The 17,720-nt window shown below is 62.8% G+C and overlaps 2 protein-coding genes across 3 annotated transcripts; both read left to right on the forward strand.

Annotated features, from left to right (window-relative positions):
• Positions 1-813: 813 nt before the first annotated feature.
• On the forward strand, positions 814-10,206 carry FKBP1A (FKBP prolyl isomerase 1A). Its single transcript, XM_063349844.1, has 5 exons — positions 814-962; positions 1,085-1,132; positions 7,649-7,761; positions 8,502-8,654; positions 9,102-10,206. Exons 1-4 carry the CDS (start codon positions 926-928, stop codon positions 8,628-8,630), a joined length of 327 nt encoding a protein of 108 aa, XP_063205914.1. The 5' UTR covers positions 814-925; the 3' UTR covers positions 8,631-8,654; positions 9,102-10,206.
• Positions 10,207-10,332: 126 nt separating this feature from the next.
• On the forward strand, positions 10,333-16,462 carry SDCBP2 (syndecan binding protein 2). 2 transcript variants are annotated; one of them, XM_063349840.1, is made up of 7 exons: positions 12,797-13,212; positions 13,341-13,781; positions 13,985-14,146; positions 15,426-15,601; positions 15,668-15,839; positions 15,974-16,065; positions 16,173-16,462. In XM_063349840.1, exons 2-7 carry the CDS (start codon positions 13,575-13,577, stop codon positions 16,225-16,227), a joined length of 864 nt encoding a protein of 287 aa, XP_063205910.1. In that variant the 5' UTR covers positions 12,797-13,212; positions 13,341-13,574; the 3' UTR covers positions 16,228-16,462. The 2 variants fall into 2 exon arrangements, with proteins under 2 accessions (XP_063205909.1, XP_063205910.1); XM_063349839.1 differs by lacking the exons at positions 15,426-15,601; positions 15,668-15,839; positions 15,974-16,065; positions 16,173-16,462 and adding an exon at positions 10,333-12,547 and having other exon boundaries at positions 13,139-13,212; positions 13,985-14,878.
• Positions 16,463-17,720: the final 1,258 nt, after the last annotated feature.

A 17,720-nucleotide genomic window follows, 5' to 3' on the forward strand; every position in this document is an offset into this window, starting at 1 on the left:
ATACTGGCTTTTTATTAGTCTCTTGGCTGTCCTTGGAACTTCTCTGTTCCCTTGTGGACACTCAAGTTCATCTCCTTGAAGTAAGGAAATAGGACGCTTTGAGGCAAAAATCCTGCGCCTGGAGCGATTCTCTTTTTTTTGACCAAAAAAAGAAAGTAGTTGCTGTTGTTCCCGGAAGAAAGTTCTTTTGAATGTGGGATTGTTCAAACCTGCGTGTCTTTTATTGAACCTGCCCCAGTAACACGGGGCCGGTGCTGACCTCCACCAGCGCTGTGAGGAGCCGTGTGGGGAGCAGTGTGAATATAGATCTATAAAACAGCCACCCTACCTGGTGGCTGGCATTGCATGTGCCCCACGCTCTCAATTTAGGCACAGCCTAGCTTTGGGAATTGTGGAAATAATTATAAATTAGAGTTAGGAACCTCGCGGTTCCCGGGGAGCCCCACTTTGGCAGCCCGGGGCCTCCACAGGGGCCTGTGCTGGGCCACACGCACCCGGGGCCGGGCGGGCTCGCTGCTGCCAGGCCCTGCGCTTCTGGGGCCTATAAATGGCGGAGAAATGGGCAAAACCTGCAAGGACCCGAGCCCTGGGGGTTCCCCGGGCGATCCTGCGGAGGGCTAGCCTGGTCCCGGCGGCGGCTCGCCCGGGCCCGCCGCTCCCTCACGGCGGGGGCCCCCGCGTTTCCCCGGCAACCGCGCGGTGCCAAGATGGCGGCCGGGGCCGGGCAGGAAGGAGGCTGGGGCGGTGGGGAGGGGGGAAGAGCGCGGAAGATGGCGGCGGGCGGGGGCGGGGCCGCTCTAGGCGGCGGGCGGGCGGGCTCTATGGCGGCGCGGCGGCCGAGGCTGCGCACACGTGGCCCCTCCTCCCTCGGGCTGCGGGCGCTGCGGGTGCGCGAGCGGCACCGGGCACCGGCAGCGGCACCGGCATGGGCGTGCATGTGGAGACCATCGCCCCCGGCGACGGTGAGACGCTGCCTGCCCTCCCCTCTCTCTCTCCTTTCCCCACCGGATCGGTCCCGGTGCCGGTCCCGGTTCCGATGCCGGTCGCGGTTCCGGTGGGCTGACGGTGCGTGTCTCCCCTGCAGGGCGGACGTTCCCCAAACGCGGCCAGACCTGCGTGGTGCACTACACGGGTGAGTGCCGCCCGCCGCGGGGCCTGCAGGGCGGGGCTGCCCCGCCGGCACCGGGGGCGGGGGGGGTTCCCCTCGGCCCGGTCCGAAGGAGGCCGCGGGGGAGCGGGGTCTGTCTGTGTCCCCCCGCGCTCCCCGCACCGGTAGCCTGCGGCGAGCCGGGGCCCGGCCCGTGTGGGCGGCCCGCCTGGGCCGCGGCGCTCCCTGCGGGAACCGGGGTGGGGGGGGGATCCGGACCGCCCGGGGGGGCAGGAGAGGCTTTACCGGGGGTGGGGGGGTGCTGAGCCCCGGGGCGGGGGTCTGGCCGTGCCCGGGCGGAGAAGGGGGGTGCTGGCTGTGCCCCGAGGCCGTGGGGAGGCCCCGGGGGTCCCATCGATGGGGGGCGGCTTGGCCACCCGCCTCCAGCCCTCTTTTGGGGGTGCCCCGAGAAACGGCCCGGGGGGTGCTCGGGGTGGGGGGCAGGCAGGGCTCCCCCCCCCCGCCCCAGTCAGAGCCCAGTGGGTCTCTGGGGGGGTCCCAGAACCCCCACGCTGGGTGCTCCCGTGAAACACCGGCGTCTCCCCGGCTGGTAGAGAGTTATACAGCCCCCCCCCCTCTCCGGGAGTTTTGGGGTTCGCTGTGTGGGAGCGGGGTCCCTGCACCCCCGCTGCCCCCAGCCCCGTCTCCCTCGTTGGGGGGGACACCCGTGGGGCAGACCCAGACCCACAGCCCACCCCGGGCTGTTTTTAGGGCTGGGAAGTGTGGGGCACCGGTCCTACGGGCCGGGGGGGGGGGGGCATTATGGATAATACAGGGCGCTTTTTGGGGTTCGGGTGTAATATTTCGAGGAGGGGTTGCCCCGACAGCGGGGGAGGGTCACACTCTGCAGGGTCTTCTCCAGCAGCCTTCTGTGAGCTTGGGGGCGGGGTGGGGGGGAAGGAAATCAACCTTGGGACCCCCCCAAAATGCTTTGGGGGGGCACCCCGGGGGTTCTCCTCTGCCCCTCGGCCGCCCTTCGAACAGCTCCGGCGCATCGGGGTGGAAACGAGTCGACCCTTTTCGCGGCCGTTTCTGCTAATAACCGAGTCCCCTTCCCGCCCCAGCACTTTCCGCCCTCCCCTCGCCCACGGTGGCGGTGGGGGGGCCCGAGGGTGCCCCTCTCTGCGGAGAGATTCCCCGGGAGGGTTCGGCGAGCATCCAGCCCATCTGCTTCATCTTCTTCCCTCCGGTTCTTCCCGTTCCCTCCTCAGGAGGGAGAGGAAGCGGCTCTACTTCCCCCCCCCCCCCCCCCGGCCGCCCCGTTTCCTCCGGTGGAAGAACAAAGGGAGGCTGGCAGGCAGTCAAGTGGCTCCCGGTGGGCCAGCCCTTGCCGCCTGCCAGCCCTCCCGGGCTCCCGGCGCCGGCTCTCTTCTCCCGCAGCGCTGCCGGAGCTCCTGCAGGCTCTTCCCGGCTCCGGGGCACCCCCTCGCACCCTGGGCAGAGCTGCTGGTGGGTCACCGGTTTCCCGTCCCCAACGTCCTGACACTTGGGGTAAAGTGCTGCGTGGTGGCTTGCTCCCGACGGACCCTCCCCAGCAGCGCTCATCCGCCGCGCGTGGGAGCGGTTCTCTAATTTCCTCTTTTGTTTTTTTTTGTTTTTTTTTTTTTTTTTGTTGTTTGTTTGTTTGTTATTATTGTCTCCCTTTTGGCCTTTATTCCCCCAGTTCCCTCTACAGGCAGCTTCTCCCCCCTCACCCCCCCCCCCCCCGCCTCGTCAGGCAGCAGAAATCAAACACCTTCAGGGCCCTGATGCCATTTTTGTTGCTGAACGCTGCCCCTGTGAGAGGCCGGAGTGGGGCTTGGCTCTCGGAAAACCTTGGAAACCTTTGATTCCCTGGCCCCGTTACGGTGCTTGCAGAGCCTGGAGCAGCATCGGGGATGGCAGGAGGTGCCGTGCTCCGAGGCTCCTTCCACACCCCCGCGACAGCTCCGTCCCCGGCTGCCCTTTGCTCCCATCGGAAACCTGCCGGCGCTGGGGAGATCCAGCCCGTGGTGCACCGTGATGGGTGTGCGGCCATTCAGCTCTTGCTCCGCTGGGTTATGGATGTACGGTCGCTTGGTTAAAAAATGTTTTGGAAAACAAACCCCGTAGCCCAAGGGTGAGGGAGCATGGGGAGCCGGCTCGGTTGGCCATCCGGCAGCTGCCGCTGCTTCTGCCAGAGCCCAAGCCCCTGTTCCATAGGGCCTGGCCCCACTGAGAGCAGCCGTTGCATCCCAGGGGTGAGGGATAGACAGACAGATGGCCCCGGTGTGGGAGGGCTGCGCTGGGGAAGGAGGTGGCCAGCCGAGCATCCTCCAGGCCTCTGATTCGGAGATGCCGGTCGCTCGCGCTGGGGTTGCAGAAGGCGGGGAGCCGGGCGGATTGAACCCTTTTTCCCCTCCTTCAGTCCTGGGTCCCCACTCTTTGCGGGGGGTTGTGCCTGCTGCTGGAGAGCTCGCGCAGTGGGGCATCCGAGACGGCCTTTGATGTGAAATCTGCTACAAAGGGCTGTTAAAGAAACTAAATCAAGGATAAAGTTCCCTGATGTGTTGGGGACTGCTCGCAGCAACTGGCGTGCGGCAGGAGGGCTGGGTAGAAGCGCATCGGTGACAGCGGGGGGTGTGGGTTGGGGTCCAGCAGCCTTGAGCCCCCCTGGGTCTGGCTGCTGGGACAGGAGATGCTGTGCTGGTGCAGTTGGGGCTCCTGTGGTTCCCCAGAGCCCTACTGGGGCTGGGTATCGGGCTCCCCGGGAGTGGGATGGGGGGTGTCGAGAGCTGGTATAACGGGGAGCTGGTGTTTGAGAGCGTGGGGAGACCGTGGCCTCCCCCCCACACGCACACACCATGCTTCTGGAGGGAAAATGGGGGCTCGTGGCCATGCTGGGGAGCACCAGGACAGGAGCAAGTCTGACTTGGCCAAACGGCCTTGCCCGAGCAGCAAAGCGCACCCAGCTTGGTGTGTCTTAGAGGGAGGTGGGCTTGGAGTAGACTGATGGAAATGGGGAGGGCCACTGAAAAAAAAAAGAGGCTTTCTCTGGCAGGGTAGCGCAGAGAGGACCACCATCCTTCCCCAGCACCCGTGCATGGCTGCGCAGGCTGGCCACAGCCTCGGCTCCTGGCTCTTTCTGTGGTTTGCACGGCGCCTGACACGGTGATGCTCTCCCCGCTGCGTCTGGGTGCTGCCACGCTCGGGTGGCAGCAGCAAACGCTCTGTGGTTGCGAGACGTTTCCTACCGAGGCGTGTGAGTGCCGATCGGTGGGTTGTGGGAGCTCAGCTCCTTCTTCCGAGGCACCACGTCCCCGGCTGCGCTCGGGTCCTCTCTCCTGCCAGGCCACGGCGAATGATGCGCAGAGCCCTCCGCTGCGTCCAGCTGCGGATGGTGATTGATGGGAAGCGCTGGTGCAGGCAGCTCAGGCCCTGGGATCTGGCAGAGGCTGCTGGTGGAGGTAGGATTTAACCTCAGCTGGGCAGCCCTGTCCTGACGCAGGGCGTTGGAGCGTGCCCTGGTCACTGCCTGGGTATCCCAGGGCGTTCAGGAAGGGTTTTCCATCCTGTCCCTTCCTCCGTCGGGAGCAGAGGTGCCTGCCCCTCTGGTCTCTCCCTGCTTCTTCTTGGGAAGCTGGTTCTGCACAGGCAGCCCCTGGGCAACGGTTGTGCCAGGATCGGCACCCCAGCCCAGCGAGGATGGAGGGATGCGGGTGAGGCTCCGTGCCCCACCGGCAAAACCCGAACCTGCAGGTTTATCTCGGGGGCTGCCTCTGCCTGCTCCAGCGCCGCTCTGCACTGCCTCTGCCCGCCCAGGGGGGACCGGAGCCAAGTCGCACGTTGCAGCCGCCGTCTCCCGGCTGCTGCCTGCCAAGTGTGGCAGAGACCTGGCAGGGCCGCGCTGCCTCCCCCTCCAGAGCTGGGGCTGCTCTCCAGAGCCCCCCCACCTGGCTCTGTCCCATGACGGGTGCACCCCTGGCCGCAGGGCTCCGTGCTCTTCCTTGCTCTGGTTCCCCCGAGACCCCCCAGTGTCCGTATCACCCAGCTGAGACCTCCAAGGGAGTCAAATCTTTCACTCGGGGTAGGAGCTGGGGCAAGTGGGTCTCTGCCCTCCTTGTGGGGCCAGTGTTGGTGGTGTGTGAGGGACCTAGCTGGGGGCTACGGCGAGCTGGGATGTGCCGGGGGCTGGCTGCTGCTCCTGGGGCTCTGGCAGGGCAACTGCTTTTGCCAGAGGATGCTTTGCCTCTGTAATAGCTTTAAGATCTCGTTATCTCCTTGCTCAGGGATGGCGGGGATGAGGAAATGGTTGCTCATACTTGTCCAGGGCTGGAGAAATCTCCTGGGAGCCTCGCGGGCAGAGGAAGTGGCTGAGATGTGGATGCTGTCTCCAAATGCTGTCTCCGAAGCATCGGAGCCTCTGTGTTTTCCCCGGTGGTGTGATGGGGAGAGTGTGGCAGCCCCGTGCCGGGGAGCAGCGACAAGCTCCTGTGTGTGATCTTTGCTGTCCTGGGCCAGGGGAAGCCCAAGTGATCGATCTCCCTGGGCTGCTGCAACCAGCTTAATCCGTTAATCCCCCTCTCCTGCGGCCAGGGTGCTGCTGGCTCCAGAATGCTTCCTGAGGCTGGATTCGGATAGATGAGCTCGGTGGCGGGGGCAGGCAGTGCCGACTGTCCTGCACGAGGTCTGCAGCATCCCCTGTGCCGCTGATGGCGCCTTTACATTCCCTTGGCTGGGGCATTAAACAGGATGTCCCCCCCCTTTTGCAAGCAGTGGCTGCCCCACAGGCATCCCATAGGTCCCTGTTTGCCGTGACAGGCCTGGGGGGGTTGTGCTGCGTGATGCCCAGGGAGAAGGGCAGCATGCACGAACTGTCCCCTCCGTCCTTCCGCAGCCACCCCAGCTCGTTGCGACGCCCGAGGGCTGAGAGCTGAGCTCAGGGTCAGCTCGTGTCGCGGCCAAGCGGCGCTGCCTGTGCCAGCCGGCATGGCCTGCCCCGTGTTCCTGCTGCCAGCGTCCCCGCCGGGCGGGAGGAAGGCCAGCGGACGGGCGCGGGGAGCGGTGCCAGACGGGGCTGGAAGCAGGTTCAGCGACAAGAGGTTTATCCTGGAAGGAGGAAATGAGAAAACTCCAGACTTAACTATTCCAAAGTCCAGGGCTGCGGCATGACCGGCTGAGCTGGTGCTGATGCTCAGAGCCCTGGAGGGGGGCGATTTTTCCCTTCTGTGAAATTAGAAGCTTAATTCCGCTCCCTGACTGAAACGTGGGGCTGCTGGCCCCTACCCCCTGCGTCGCCATGCAGCCCAGGGGGTTTGGTGCTCATTGCCCCTGCAAAGGTGATGTATTTTTTCACATTCCCTTCTTTCTGTTCAGTGCCTCCCGTCACGACGGCCCGTGTCTGCGTGCCATTTGCTCTGGCTGCCGTCGCGGTGCGAGCTGGAGCTGAGATGCCCTGACTCATCTTTAGCACAAATGCATTTTCTCTTGCCCATGGGCAGTGCCCTGGTGAAGGGAAATCACTCTGCCCTGTGTGTTGCTGGATGAGTTTGGTTTTGCAAGGCTATAGAGCTGTTTCCAGCCAAGAAAGCAGGTGTTTGGGCAGCGAAGAAGTGAGGAGCGTTTGCAGGAGGGTTTACTATCACTCTTATTGCATGGGGTGCTGGTTCTGTTAATGTGGAGCCGGGGCTGCCTTATAGGAGCAGCAAATCCACTGGCCAGCAGAGTTGCTGCTCCTATAAGGCAGCTCCAGCTCTGAGATTCCCCAAGAAGGTCAGGCAGGGAGCAAGGGAGGGGAGGAAATTCCTCCTTTGCTCGTGTTGGGGAGTTATATTTAGCCCTGGGGATATCAGCTTCGCTCAGTCCTCCCCGTGCAGCGTGTGCCGGGGGAGCGAGCGCTGCCCTGGGCACGTGTGGCCAGTGCTTGGTGCTGCCTCTCCCTGCCGTCCTCGTTCCTGGGTACAGGAGTGATTTGGCTGAAGACCAGCAGGATGCAGCTGGGCACGGGGAGAGCTGGAGGCTGGCAGCAGCCAAGATGGGGCAGAGAACCCTGACTCTGTTTTGGGTGCCCGAGGATGGAAGCCTGTCCATGGCGAGGAGCGGGAGGTGTGTTCGCTGGTGGGATGGGAAGCGCCGTGGCTGGTCCTGCTGCCTGCAAAACATCTGGCAGCGATGCTGCGAGGTGGGGAAGGTTCCCCCCCCACTCTCTCCATCCGTTCCCCTCGTCTGTCCTCGGTCCCAGCCCAGAGGAGCGCTTCTCTCTGGGTCAAAGCAGCCAGGAGCAGAAACAATCCAGGGCTGCTCCTGCCGGGCTGGATGCTGGCCTGGGGGGTGCTGGTGAGGGGTTTCCCCCCGAGGCCGCCCCGTGCAGGTGTTTCTCCAGGGGAAAGGAGGCTGAGCTGAGAAACATCTTTGACTCAAGGCCATGTGAGCTCTCCCAGGGGTGACTGTCACCCTCTCAGGCTGCCAGGTCACAGCCTGTTTCACGCAGGCGTGCGTGGCTCTGTCCCTGTGTCACCATCGTCTCCCTCCATCTTTCCCCAGGTATGCTGGAGGATGGGAAGAAGTTTGATTCCTCCCGCGACAGGAACAAGCCGTTCAAGTTCGTGATGGGCAAGCAGGAGGTGATCCGCGGCTGGGAGGAAGGAGTCGCTCAGGTGCCCGGCCTTTCTCCATCTCGTGGTGTCCCTTGCACTGCCGCGCAGAGCCGTGCGCCTGGGGAGCCGCAGCGTGGGCAGAAATCACTGTGTGCCGCTCGTTCTCTATTTTATTTTATTTCTTTTTTATTCCCCTGTGTTTTCCGCCCCTCCGCCCCCTCGGCGCTGGGAGGTGTGGGTGTGAATATCACCTTCTGCATTGCCACCTGCCAGATGGCAGGAATGGAGCAGGGCCGGGTCCCAGGAACACCTACGGCACGTCAGTGACTCAGCGGTGACATTTCTCTACTGAATCAGCTCTGAACGAACGCGGCGGGGAGTACTTGGGCCTCCCGCTCCGAGCGGAGACGGCTCCCGGGCTGCGAAGCCCACGCGGAGGGAGGGCTGGTGGGCACGGCGCGGCTTCGGCTCCTGCCTCTGTGACTACAGCCAGCTCCATGTGCTGCTGGGGACGCAGCACAAGGGTGCTGGTGGCTTTAGGGAATGGCCTGGCATTCTCTGCCTTCACTTGTGTGAAGGACATCTCGAGCCCTGCTCCTTTCCCAGCCTGTGCTGCCTGCATTTCCCTCCTGATGTTCTTCCCATGCCTCTTCTGTCCCCTCTCGTTTGTCCAACTTGGGTCGTTGCTCCTGCCCCGTGTAGGGAAAGGTGTGGGGACAGGTCTGTGTCCCCGTTACTGTCACTCCCACGGTGTTTGTGCACATCTCCTGACATCCCTGTGTTTCTTTCCCTGCCCTCAGATGAGCGTTGGTCAGCGGGCAAAGATGACCATCTCCCCAGATTACGCCTACGGCTCTACTGGCCACCCAGGGATCATCCCACCAAACGCCACTCTAATTTTTGACGTGGAGCTCATGAAATTGGAATGACCTACCCCAGCACCCTGTCCTCGGGTAAGGAGGGGCAACTGCTCTCGGGGGGATGTTGTGGCTTGGGGGCAACTCAGAGCCCCCATCTTTTGCCCCGGCATAGCGTGGGGAGGTGGGATGGAGGTGACGGAAGCGGTGGGCTATGAGAGGGAGGGGGCGGGTTTCTGGCTGTGAGTAGAAGTTGCTTTCAGGAGGCTGGTGATCTGGGATCACTACGGTGGTACGAGCAGGTTTGTCCCAGGGAGGCATTGCAGTGCGGGCAGGATGGGGCTGGGCTTGGGGGCACGTGGGCCCTGCGGTGTAGGCAGGATGGGGCTGGGCTCCCCCTCCGTAATCGGGGCTTGACTTCTGCTTTGAGGAAAGCGTGCGGTTTGCGATGAGACCGCCGTTTCATGAGCACGTTCCCTCCTCTGCCCGGTTTCCTCCGCGGGCGGGCGGCTTTGTCACGCTGCCTCTCCTCTCTCCCGGCAGGTTTGGCACATGGAGGAATCCAGAATCTCAGCTTCAAGAAGAGTGCACATGACTTTGTACGGAGCTTTTCCTGATAGTCCACTACACTCATTGTATAACCTTACACCTTGATTGAATGCCTTTGGTCACTAAGCTTTGCGTCTGACTCTTCCTCCTTGTATCGTGTTTTTATGTCTTTTTAAACTATACGCCGTAAACCTCAACTCTTTTTGGGTCAAGTTCTTAATCTTATTTTCGTTCCAGGTGTAGACTACGTTTTACCAGTAGCACGCAGATGGGCTGACCTTAGAATAGGAGTCATTTGAACAAAAGGAAACCTGTTAGTTACTGGTTTTGGTGCAGATCTCTATGAAGTTTTCAAACCAGAAATTGCTGCTGCTGCAAAAGCCATAGCAGAGTGAGGCTGTCGAGGCTGAATGGATGCGGAGAGCAAAGTAGCGCTAGGATTGTGTGTAGGTACCCTGCCTGGAACCGGGGCAGCGGGGGAGCAGCGCGTCCTTTCCCCGCTCCCCGGGGAGGGCACGGCATCGCTGCAGCCACCGTGGGTTTGCTTCTGGGGAGGGGGGGGCGCTGCTCTGCCCCCGCTTCACTCTGCCATCTCACGGTGGACCTTCCTTCCCCACCTCCTCCCCTCCCCTCCCCTCCAGCCCGCTTTCGGATTTACGGAGATGGGTTTCCATCAGTGCTCCACCACACCCTGAAAATTCAGTAGCTTACATTGAGCTTTCTTTAAAGAAAAAGGCAAACAGCAGACAAACGGAAAGGTGCTGTCTACAGGGGAGGTGGCGGGGCTGGTGGGGAGTCAGCTCAAAGAAAAAGTCTCCCTGTCCCCTCTCTCCCTCCCTGGAAAGGAAACATCAGACCCCCGTTGTCCCCGGTCTGAGCACACCTGACCGTTCTCTCCTGACACCTGATGCTGGTCATCGCCGCTTGTCTGGTCTCATACGATGCATAGCTTCCCCCGCTGCTGTCCCACCTGCCCCCTCCCTCCGCCCTGCCTAGTGGTTTGGTAAGAGAAATTGCCGCCGTTCACTTCCTTCTCCACCGCATAAAGGTATCAAGTTTTATTATTGCAATAAAAACGCTTTATGCTGGCTTTTCTCAACCCTGTGTCTTGGAGGTTTTTCCCTCGCCTGCCTGGCGCTCAGCACAGCGGGTGCTGTGATGGGCTCTTGGGGTGCTGCGGGTGCCATGCCGGGCTCTTGGGGTGCTGTGTGGGGCTTGTGGGGTGCTGTGGGTGCCACGCTGGGGTGCTATGGGGTGCTGTGGCAGCAGTAAGGGCCAGTCTCTGGCTGTGCTGGCTTGCTTGAGCGTGGAGCTCGGGTGCTTGGCTCTGGGTTCTGTGGGAAGGTGATGGTGGCCGGCTGGAATTCGTTTAATTAATTGCTTTACTATAACCTATTAAGCGTCTTGCCATTGTGGCTGTGACTCAGGCTCGACGGGGAATGTGAAGGGCAGATGGCCGTGTGCTCCCAGGGTCCCTCCGGCTCTGGAGAAGCATATTGAGATGGCTGTATGTATTTTATAGAATGGTTTGGGTTGGAAGGGACCTTAAAGATCATCTCGTTCCAACCCCCTTGCCCTGGGCGGGGACACCTCCCAGCAGACCAGGTTGCTCAAAGCCTGGTCTGGATGGGGCTTTTTATTTCGGTCCTCTTTGGAGGCTGGACGTTGCACCATGGCACGTCCAGCAGCCGGCATTTGCAGGCCAGACCACCGTGGACCTGAAAAACCTCTCGGGTTTTTTTTTCCGTGCCTTTCTCAGTGATTCTCCCTGAGCCCTCTGCTTCTGGTCCTTGCGGCGGCACCTCGGCTGTTTGCTGGCGGCGGCCGGTGACGGTTGTGCGGCTCATGGTGTGGGGGCTGCTGGGGCACCGCTGTGTGCCAGCGCCCGGCTCCTCCTCAGGCAGCCTTTGCTCCATTTGCCGCGATCCATAATGTGGCTGCGATCGATAACGCGGCGAGTCCCGGCTCCCGAGCGGCTTTGTTGGGAGCAAAGTTTGTGTTTAATGGGAACGCACCGGAGGGAACAGCGGGCACAGGGCAGGAGCAGCGCTGCCACCCGGGCTGCATTCGGGAGCACCGGTGCTCGCACAGGGTCACGGGGAATGGGGGCCACGCTGTGCAGATATTAGCACTACCCTTAATTGCTACTCAATTAAGCAGAACAGGGAGCTGCCGGGGGGGGGCCAGCATCATGCTCTGCCCTTTGCTGTGACCACTTCTAGGCGGAAACTGGAGGCGAGCTTGGGTTTTTCCTCTTGCAAAGCTTTTTGTTTTAATTATTAACCGGTGCCAGGCAGTCCTGTGGTTTCTGGCTGGAGATCAGCCAGGGCTGGCGGGGCACTGGGGAGAGCCTGGTGGCCTCTGGGCCGGCGGCTTCTCCTCCTGCCCTGGCCACACAGCCCCCCCACCCCCCGTGGCTCCCGCAGCACCCACACGTGCAGATGGGGTGCAGGTCCTTCCAGCTCCGGTTTGGTGGGGATAAGAGGCTTGGAGCAGGCACGGACTCCCTGGGAACCATCCTTCTCTGGCTGCTGTAGGATGTCTCCTTGCTCCCGGCCGTGTTTATCAGCAGCCGGGCTGGTCTCATCCCGGGCCGGCTGAGGCAGACGGGCACCGTCAGGCTAAAAATAACACCAGTAAATAAAACGCTTCCTCCTGGCCCGGCACACAGGAGCGGAGGCGCGGGGAGCTGGGACGTGCCTGGCTGCTGCTCCATGGCAGGGCTGGCCCCGTGCCTGCGAGGTCCTGGGCTGGTGCCACCATCTCACTGGGTGCCCGCTGGACCCTGCTGCCTGGGAACACATCGGCCCGTGGCATCCCCGGTGCGGGCAGCGGGATGTCATAGGTGGGTGCTGGAAGGCTGGCTCCCAGGGTGACGTGGCGATGTCCCACGACAGCCCTGTGCCCTGACTCAGTGAGCTCCACAATCGCTCAGCTCCTCCACCTGCGGCGCGGGACTCCCACGGGGCCGTCATGCCTGGCGCGTGCCCCGGGGCCACCGGTGACGGCTGGAAGGGTGCGGGACACGGCATCCCGGTCACAGCCGCGTCAGCCCCACGCGCCCGGGCAACGAGGTGTCAGCCGCCCACGCAGGGCTGCTGACGGTGGGGCACCCCACTTCACCCCCCCGCTCTGGGGCACCGAGCTGCCGTGGGGCCAAGCCGGGTGCTGGTGCCAACAGGAGTCGTGATGGGAAGGGGGGGCACCACGGTGGCTGTGGGGGATGCCCAAACCCACAAAAAAAATCCCAATCCCTGTCCCCATCCCTGCAGTGCCAAGGCCCCATGCAGCTTTAGCTTCCTCTTCCTCTTCCTCACCTGTGCCCTACCTGGCGGGGGTGGCGTCAGCTGGGGCTGCCTGGCCCCTCCCTGGGTCGGGCACGGCTATAAAAGCCCGGTGCCGGGCAGAGGGTGGCACAGGGAGCCGGGAGCTGTTGGCAGGTGAGTCCAGGGGTGCCAGGGTTGGGCTCTGGGGGTCTCGCCCGCCTGGGGATGCTGCTGCGGTCCCCGGGCTGTGTGGGGGATCCTGCCTGGTTCCCGCGGGGCTCGGAGCTGGGTCTGGGTTTGGCCCCTTCGCCCTGAGCTTTGGACGATGCGTTTTGGGGCGCGCAATGTTGTGGGGCAGAGTTGGGTGGCACAACTTCGCCGTGGGCAGGGCACATTGAGGGGCAGTGGGAGCTGACAGGGGGCAGAGGGGACTGCGAGGAGCACTTGGAAGGGCTGTTTCCATGGGACATCCTGCTCCTGTGTCTGAGTGATGTTGGAATGGCCCCACTGGGCAGATGGACATGGGGAGTGGGACCTGCTGCCAGCTGAGCGGTGCCCGGAGTGCTTGTGCCCGGCACATGGCCGCCTGTGTCCCAGCTGTTGGGAAATGGTGGAGGTGGTGGCAGCCCTGGTGACACGGCCCTGAGTCATGCCAGAGGCCCCAGGTGACAGCCCATCTCCGTCACACGGAGCCAGGCACGTGGGCCGGGAGGGATGCTCTGGGAGAGGCACCCTGTCCCTGAACCGCCCCGTCCCTGTCCCCAGGCACAGTCACGGCAGCAGCGATGGCAACGCTCTACCCTTCCCTGGAGGACATGAAGGGCCACCAGATCTTGCAGGTCAGTGTCAGCGCCAGAGCAGCGTTATGGGAGATGAGCAGACCCCAATGGGTCCCTGTGGTGTCCCACCCTCGGAGTGTCCCCGGGGCTGGAGGGCACAGCCTCGAGCAAACCCCATCTCTTGGCAGGCGCAGGCAGCTGCCGGGGTGAGGACCCCTGCCACGACGGTGGTCACAGAGAAGCCAAAGCTTACGTCAGACACCGGCAATGCAGGTTGCGATCGGTTCTGTCTGCGGAGGGGCTGTCTGGGGTTAGGGGAGCGATGCTTACCACGGAGGGGGATCATCTGAGACCCCCCACAGCTCGGTGCATGAGTAGGGGATGGGATTTGGGGATTTCTTTCCCCTGGCCCATCCCCTGCCATGTCCCTTGTGCCGGTCGCTGGCCCATGGTCCTGTGGGGGGGGAGGTGATGGCTGTGGGGTGGGACCCCGTGAGCTGAGGCCAGTCTTGGTGTGTCCTGCAGCGCCGCCCATGCTGTATCCCAACCTGGCCGAGCTGGAGAACTACATGGGGCTCGCTCTCTCCAGCGAAGAGATCCAGAAGAACCTGCTCCCGGAAGGCAGCACTGTAGGTGTCTGGGCTGGTGGCTCTCGCCTGCCCTGCGCGGGGCTCCCCCACCCCGTGCCACAGCATCGCTGAGAGGCGGGGGTCCCTCTGGGGCCCCATCCTGCTCGAGGAAGGGATGCAGCATCTGCAGCATCCCCCACAGGGCTGATCTGTGCGGGGTCCTACGCCCCCACTGACCCTGCTGACCCCCAGCTCCATTGCAGGCACTGACCCCCGCTGGGCCCCCCCCGGGCCAGCTGGTCGCCCCCTTGAGCGGGAACAACGCGGGGCTGCGCCGGGCAGAGATCAAGCCGGGCGTGCGGGAGATCCACCTCTGCAAGGACGAGCGGGGCAAGACGGGGCTGCAGCTGAAAAATGTCGACCAGGTGAGGGGGCCGGGCTGGCGTGGGGCCGTGCACGGCGTGGCATGGCACAGCACGGCGTGGTGCACCATGGCATGGCACGTCATGCCATGCTCCCCCCTGCCATGCTATGGTGCACCACACCATGGCGTGGTGCAGCATGGCATGGCACAGGACGGCATGGTGGACGGCCAGCTTAACATGAGCCAGCAGTGTGCCCGGGTGGCCAAGAAGGCCAACAGCATTCTGGCTTGTGTCAGGAATAGCGTGGCCAGCAGGAGCAGGGAAGTGATGGTGCCTCTGTACTCGGCACTGGTGAGGTCTCACCTCGAGTGCTGTGTTCAGTTCTGGGCCCCTCTGTACAAGAGGGACATTGAGGTGCTGGAGCGTGTCCAGAGGAGAGCTACCAGGCTGGTGAGGGGTCTGGAGACCAGGGCATATGAGGAGAGGCTGAGGGAGCTGGGCATGTTTAGCTTGGAGAAGAGGAGGCTGAGGGGAGACCTCATTGCCCTCTACAGCTACCTGAAAGGAGGTTGGAGAGAGGTGGGTGTTGGGCTCTTCTCCCAGGTGAATAATGACAGGACCAGAGGAAATGGTCTGAAGTTGCGGCAGGGGAGGTTTAGATTAGATATTAGGGAGAATTACTTCACTGAAAGAGTGGTCAGGCACTGAACAGCCTGCCCAGGGAGGGGGTTGAGTCACCATCCTTGAAGTATTTAAGAAACGTCTAGATTTGGCACTTCAGGGCATGCTCTAGTGGCAGAGATTGTAGGGGTGTGGGGTTTTGTTGGTGTTTTTTTTTTTTTTTGGTGTGTGTATGGTTGGACTCGATGATCTCCAAGGTCCTTTCCAACCATGAGGATTCTATGATTCCATGATTCTATGGCATGGCACAGCACAGGGCGGTGCACCATGGCACGGTACAGTGCGGCGTGGTATGGCACGTCATGCCATGCTATTGTGCACCGCAGCATGGGGTGGTGCACCATGGCACGGCACGGTGTGGCATGGCATGGCATGGCACGGCATGGCATGGTGCACCACAGCATGGCACAGCATGGCGCGGGGCACCATGGCGCGGCACGGGGGTGAATGGCATGACGTTACATGGCGAGGCAGGACACAGCACGGCGCAAGCATGACAGTACAACACAGGGTGATGTCACGGTGCGTCACGGCATGGCAATGGGTGGCATTAAGTGGCACAGCATGCCATGGCACAGCACAGCAGGGCGCAGCGTGGCACACTGCGGCGTGGCACGGCTGCCCAGTCCCCGTGCCATCGCTCTCCCCGTGTCCCCAGGGCATCTTCGTGCAGCTGGTGAAGGCCAACTCGCCGGCGGCGCTGGTGGGGCTGCGCTTCGGTGACCAGATCCTGCAGATCAACGGCAAGAACTGCACGGGCTGGAGCAGCGACAAGGCGCAGCGGGCGCTGAAGAAGGCGTCCCCGGAGAAAATCATCATGGTGGTGCGGGACAGGTGAGTGGGCGGGCGGGCGGGCGATGCCTCTGGTGGTGCCATGGCTGACCCGCCTTCTCCCCACAGGCCTTTCCAGCGCACCGTCACCGTGCACAAGGACAGCACCGGCCACGTCGGCATCGTGGTCAAGAAGGGGAAGATCGTGTCGCTGGCCAAGGACAGCTCTGCCGCCCGCAATGGCCTCCTCACCCACCACTACATCTGCGAGGTGAACGGCCAGAATGTCATCGGCATGAAGGTAGGGGCTGTGCACAGCCGGCGGTGCAGAACGTGCCCAGCAGTGCCTAGGATCCAGCCAGGGCAGCCGTATGGAGCTGCCATGGGATGCTGGGATGTTGGCACCCCACGGGACCCACACCCTCTCTCCCGCAGGATAAGCAGCTCATGGAGGTGCTGGCGGGGGCCGGGAATGTGGTGACACTGACCATCATCCCCACCGTGATCTACGAGCACATGGTCAAACGGTGAGACCACGGGGCTGCGGTGCCATCCCCACCCCACCGGGACCCCACGGGGCTCCCTGAGGAACCCCCCGGGCTCCCCAACACTGAGCCCCTGTCCCTGTCCCCAGGCTCTCCCCGGGGGTGGTGAAGTCGTCCATGGACCACTCCATCCCTGACCTCTGATGTGATCGCTGCCGTCCCAGGGGACCGACGCTGGCATGGGCAGCCCCCGTGGCCAAGCCTGCGCATGCTCCTGGAAGCTTGGAGGGGGCCGCTGAAGGTTCCCCCGCGGTGTCCCCCAAAGAAGCTGTTTTAGCACAAAATCCTTCATCCCTACAGAGGCTGGTGGCTGCAGGGAGGCGCAGGGGGACCGCCAGCCCGTGATGTCCCCCAGGCCCTCTCCTCCCTCTCAGCAGGGATGGGGCACGGGCCCATCCCGGGGTCCCCGTGTCCCCCTGTGTCCCCCCTGGCTCAGGCCAGCCCCCCCTCGGGGCAGACGCCAAAGGCTGGCTCCAGCCAAAGCAGAGACAGACCCAGCGACGTTTATTACATCCACCACAGACAGCGAGTACAGGACAGGGGAAACAAGAAAAGGGGGGTTACAGCTTTTTCAGTTCTGTATTTAAAAAATATATTATATAGATTTGTCTTTCAAATATAATCGTTACATTTATTTCTTGGCAAAGCTTTGGATAGTCTAACAGACGTGTACACAGATCCACAAATACATTGCACAAGAGGCGTATATCCTAGCTCCGCTTACATCCACCGCCCCGGCTGCCTTGCCACCGTTTCTCCCCAAATCCTTCACCCGGCACCCAGTGCTGCGCCAGCGGCTGCCGCTGCCTCTGCCACCCCCCCCAGCGCGGGCACAGCCGCCGGAGGGGGGCTGCGGGGAAGCACGGAGGATGTGGGATGCACCCACATGGGGACTGGTGGATGCCGGCGCGTGGAGCATCACCAGCTCCCAGGGGCGCCCCACCGGCGGCAGCACCCATGGGTGGTGGAGTGGGGTGGTGGAGGGGGGAAACACCGTTAGTTCAAGTCACGAAGAAGCCACAGACATTCATGGGGGGGCGGGAGCACTGCGCGCCCGGGGAGCCCCAAGTCTCGCGCCTCGCCAGCCCCCGCCGAGCAATCGTTGCTGTCTTTGCTTTTCATTTAAAAAAGGCATTTTTTTTTTTTTTTTAAATTTTTTTTTTCCGGAGGCCACCAGCAAAATGGGGATTTGGCTGGGCCGGGGCAGGCGATGGCGCTCAGCTCCGCCTGCACAGCCCTGCCCGCCCCCCCGCGCTGCCTCCCAGCAAAGGCATCCTCAAGCTCCAGTACAGGATGGGATCACCGGCATCACCAGCATTGCCGCTGCCAAAAACCACAAACGCCCCCCCCGATCCCACTCCGTCGTAGGCAGAACCAGGGTTGGGGGCTTCTCCCCTGGGCTCGCCGCTGCCTTGGCCCCCCCCCCCAACAACAGGGCTTCAGTCTGTACCGAAAAAAAAAGTGAATATAGTGCAAAGCAAAGGGAGGGAGGGACCGAGGCTTCCCCCGGGGCCGCTTGGCTGTGCAGGAGCCACCGCTCGGTTCTGTCCCAGTTGTGGGGGGGGCATCTCCCAAGCGATGGGCGGCTCGAAGAGGGGGTGAGCGGGACCTGGCCAGGGCATCGTCCCACCGGCGGG

Source organism: Chroicocephalus ridibundus, chromosome 12 (assembly GCF_963924245.1).
Source record: "Chroicocephalus ridibundus chromosome 12, bChrRid1.1, whole genome shotgun sequence".
Taxonomy (NCBI): domain Eukaryota; kingdom Metazoa; phylum Chordata; class Aves; order Charadriiformes; family Laridae; genus Chroicocephalus; species Chroicocephalus ridibundus.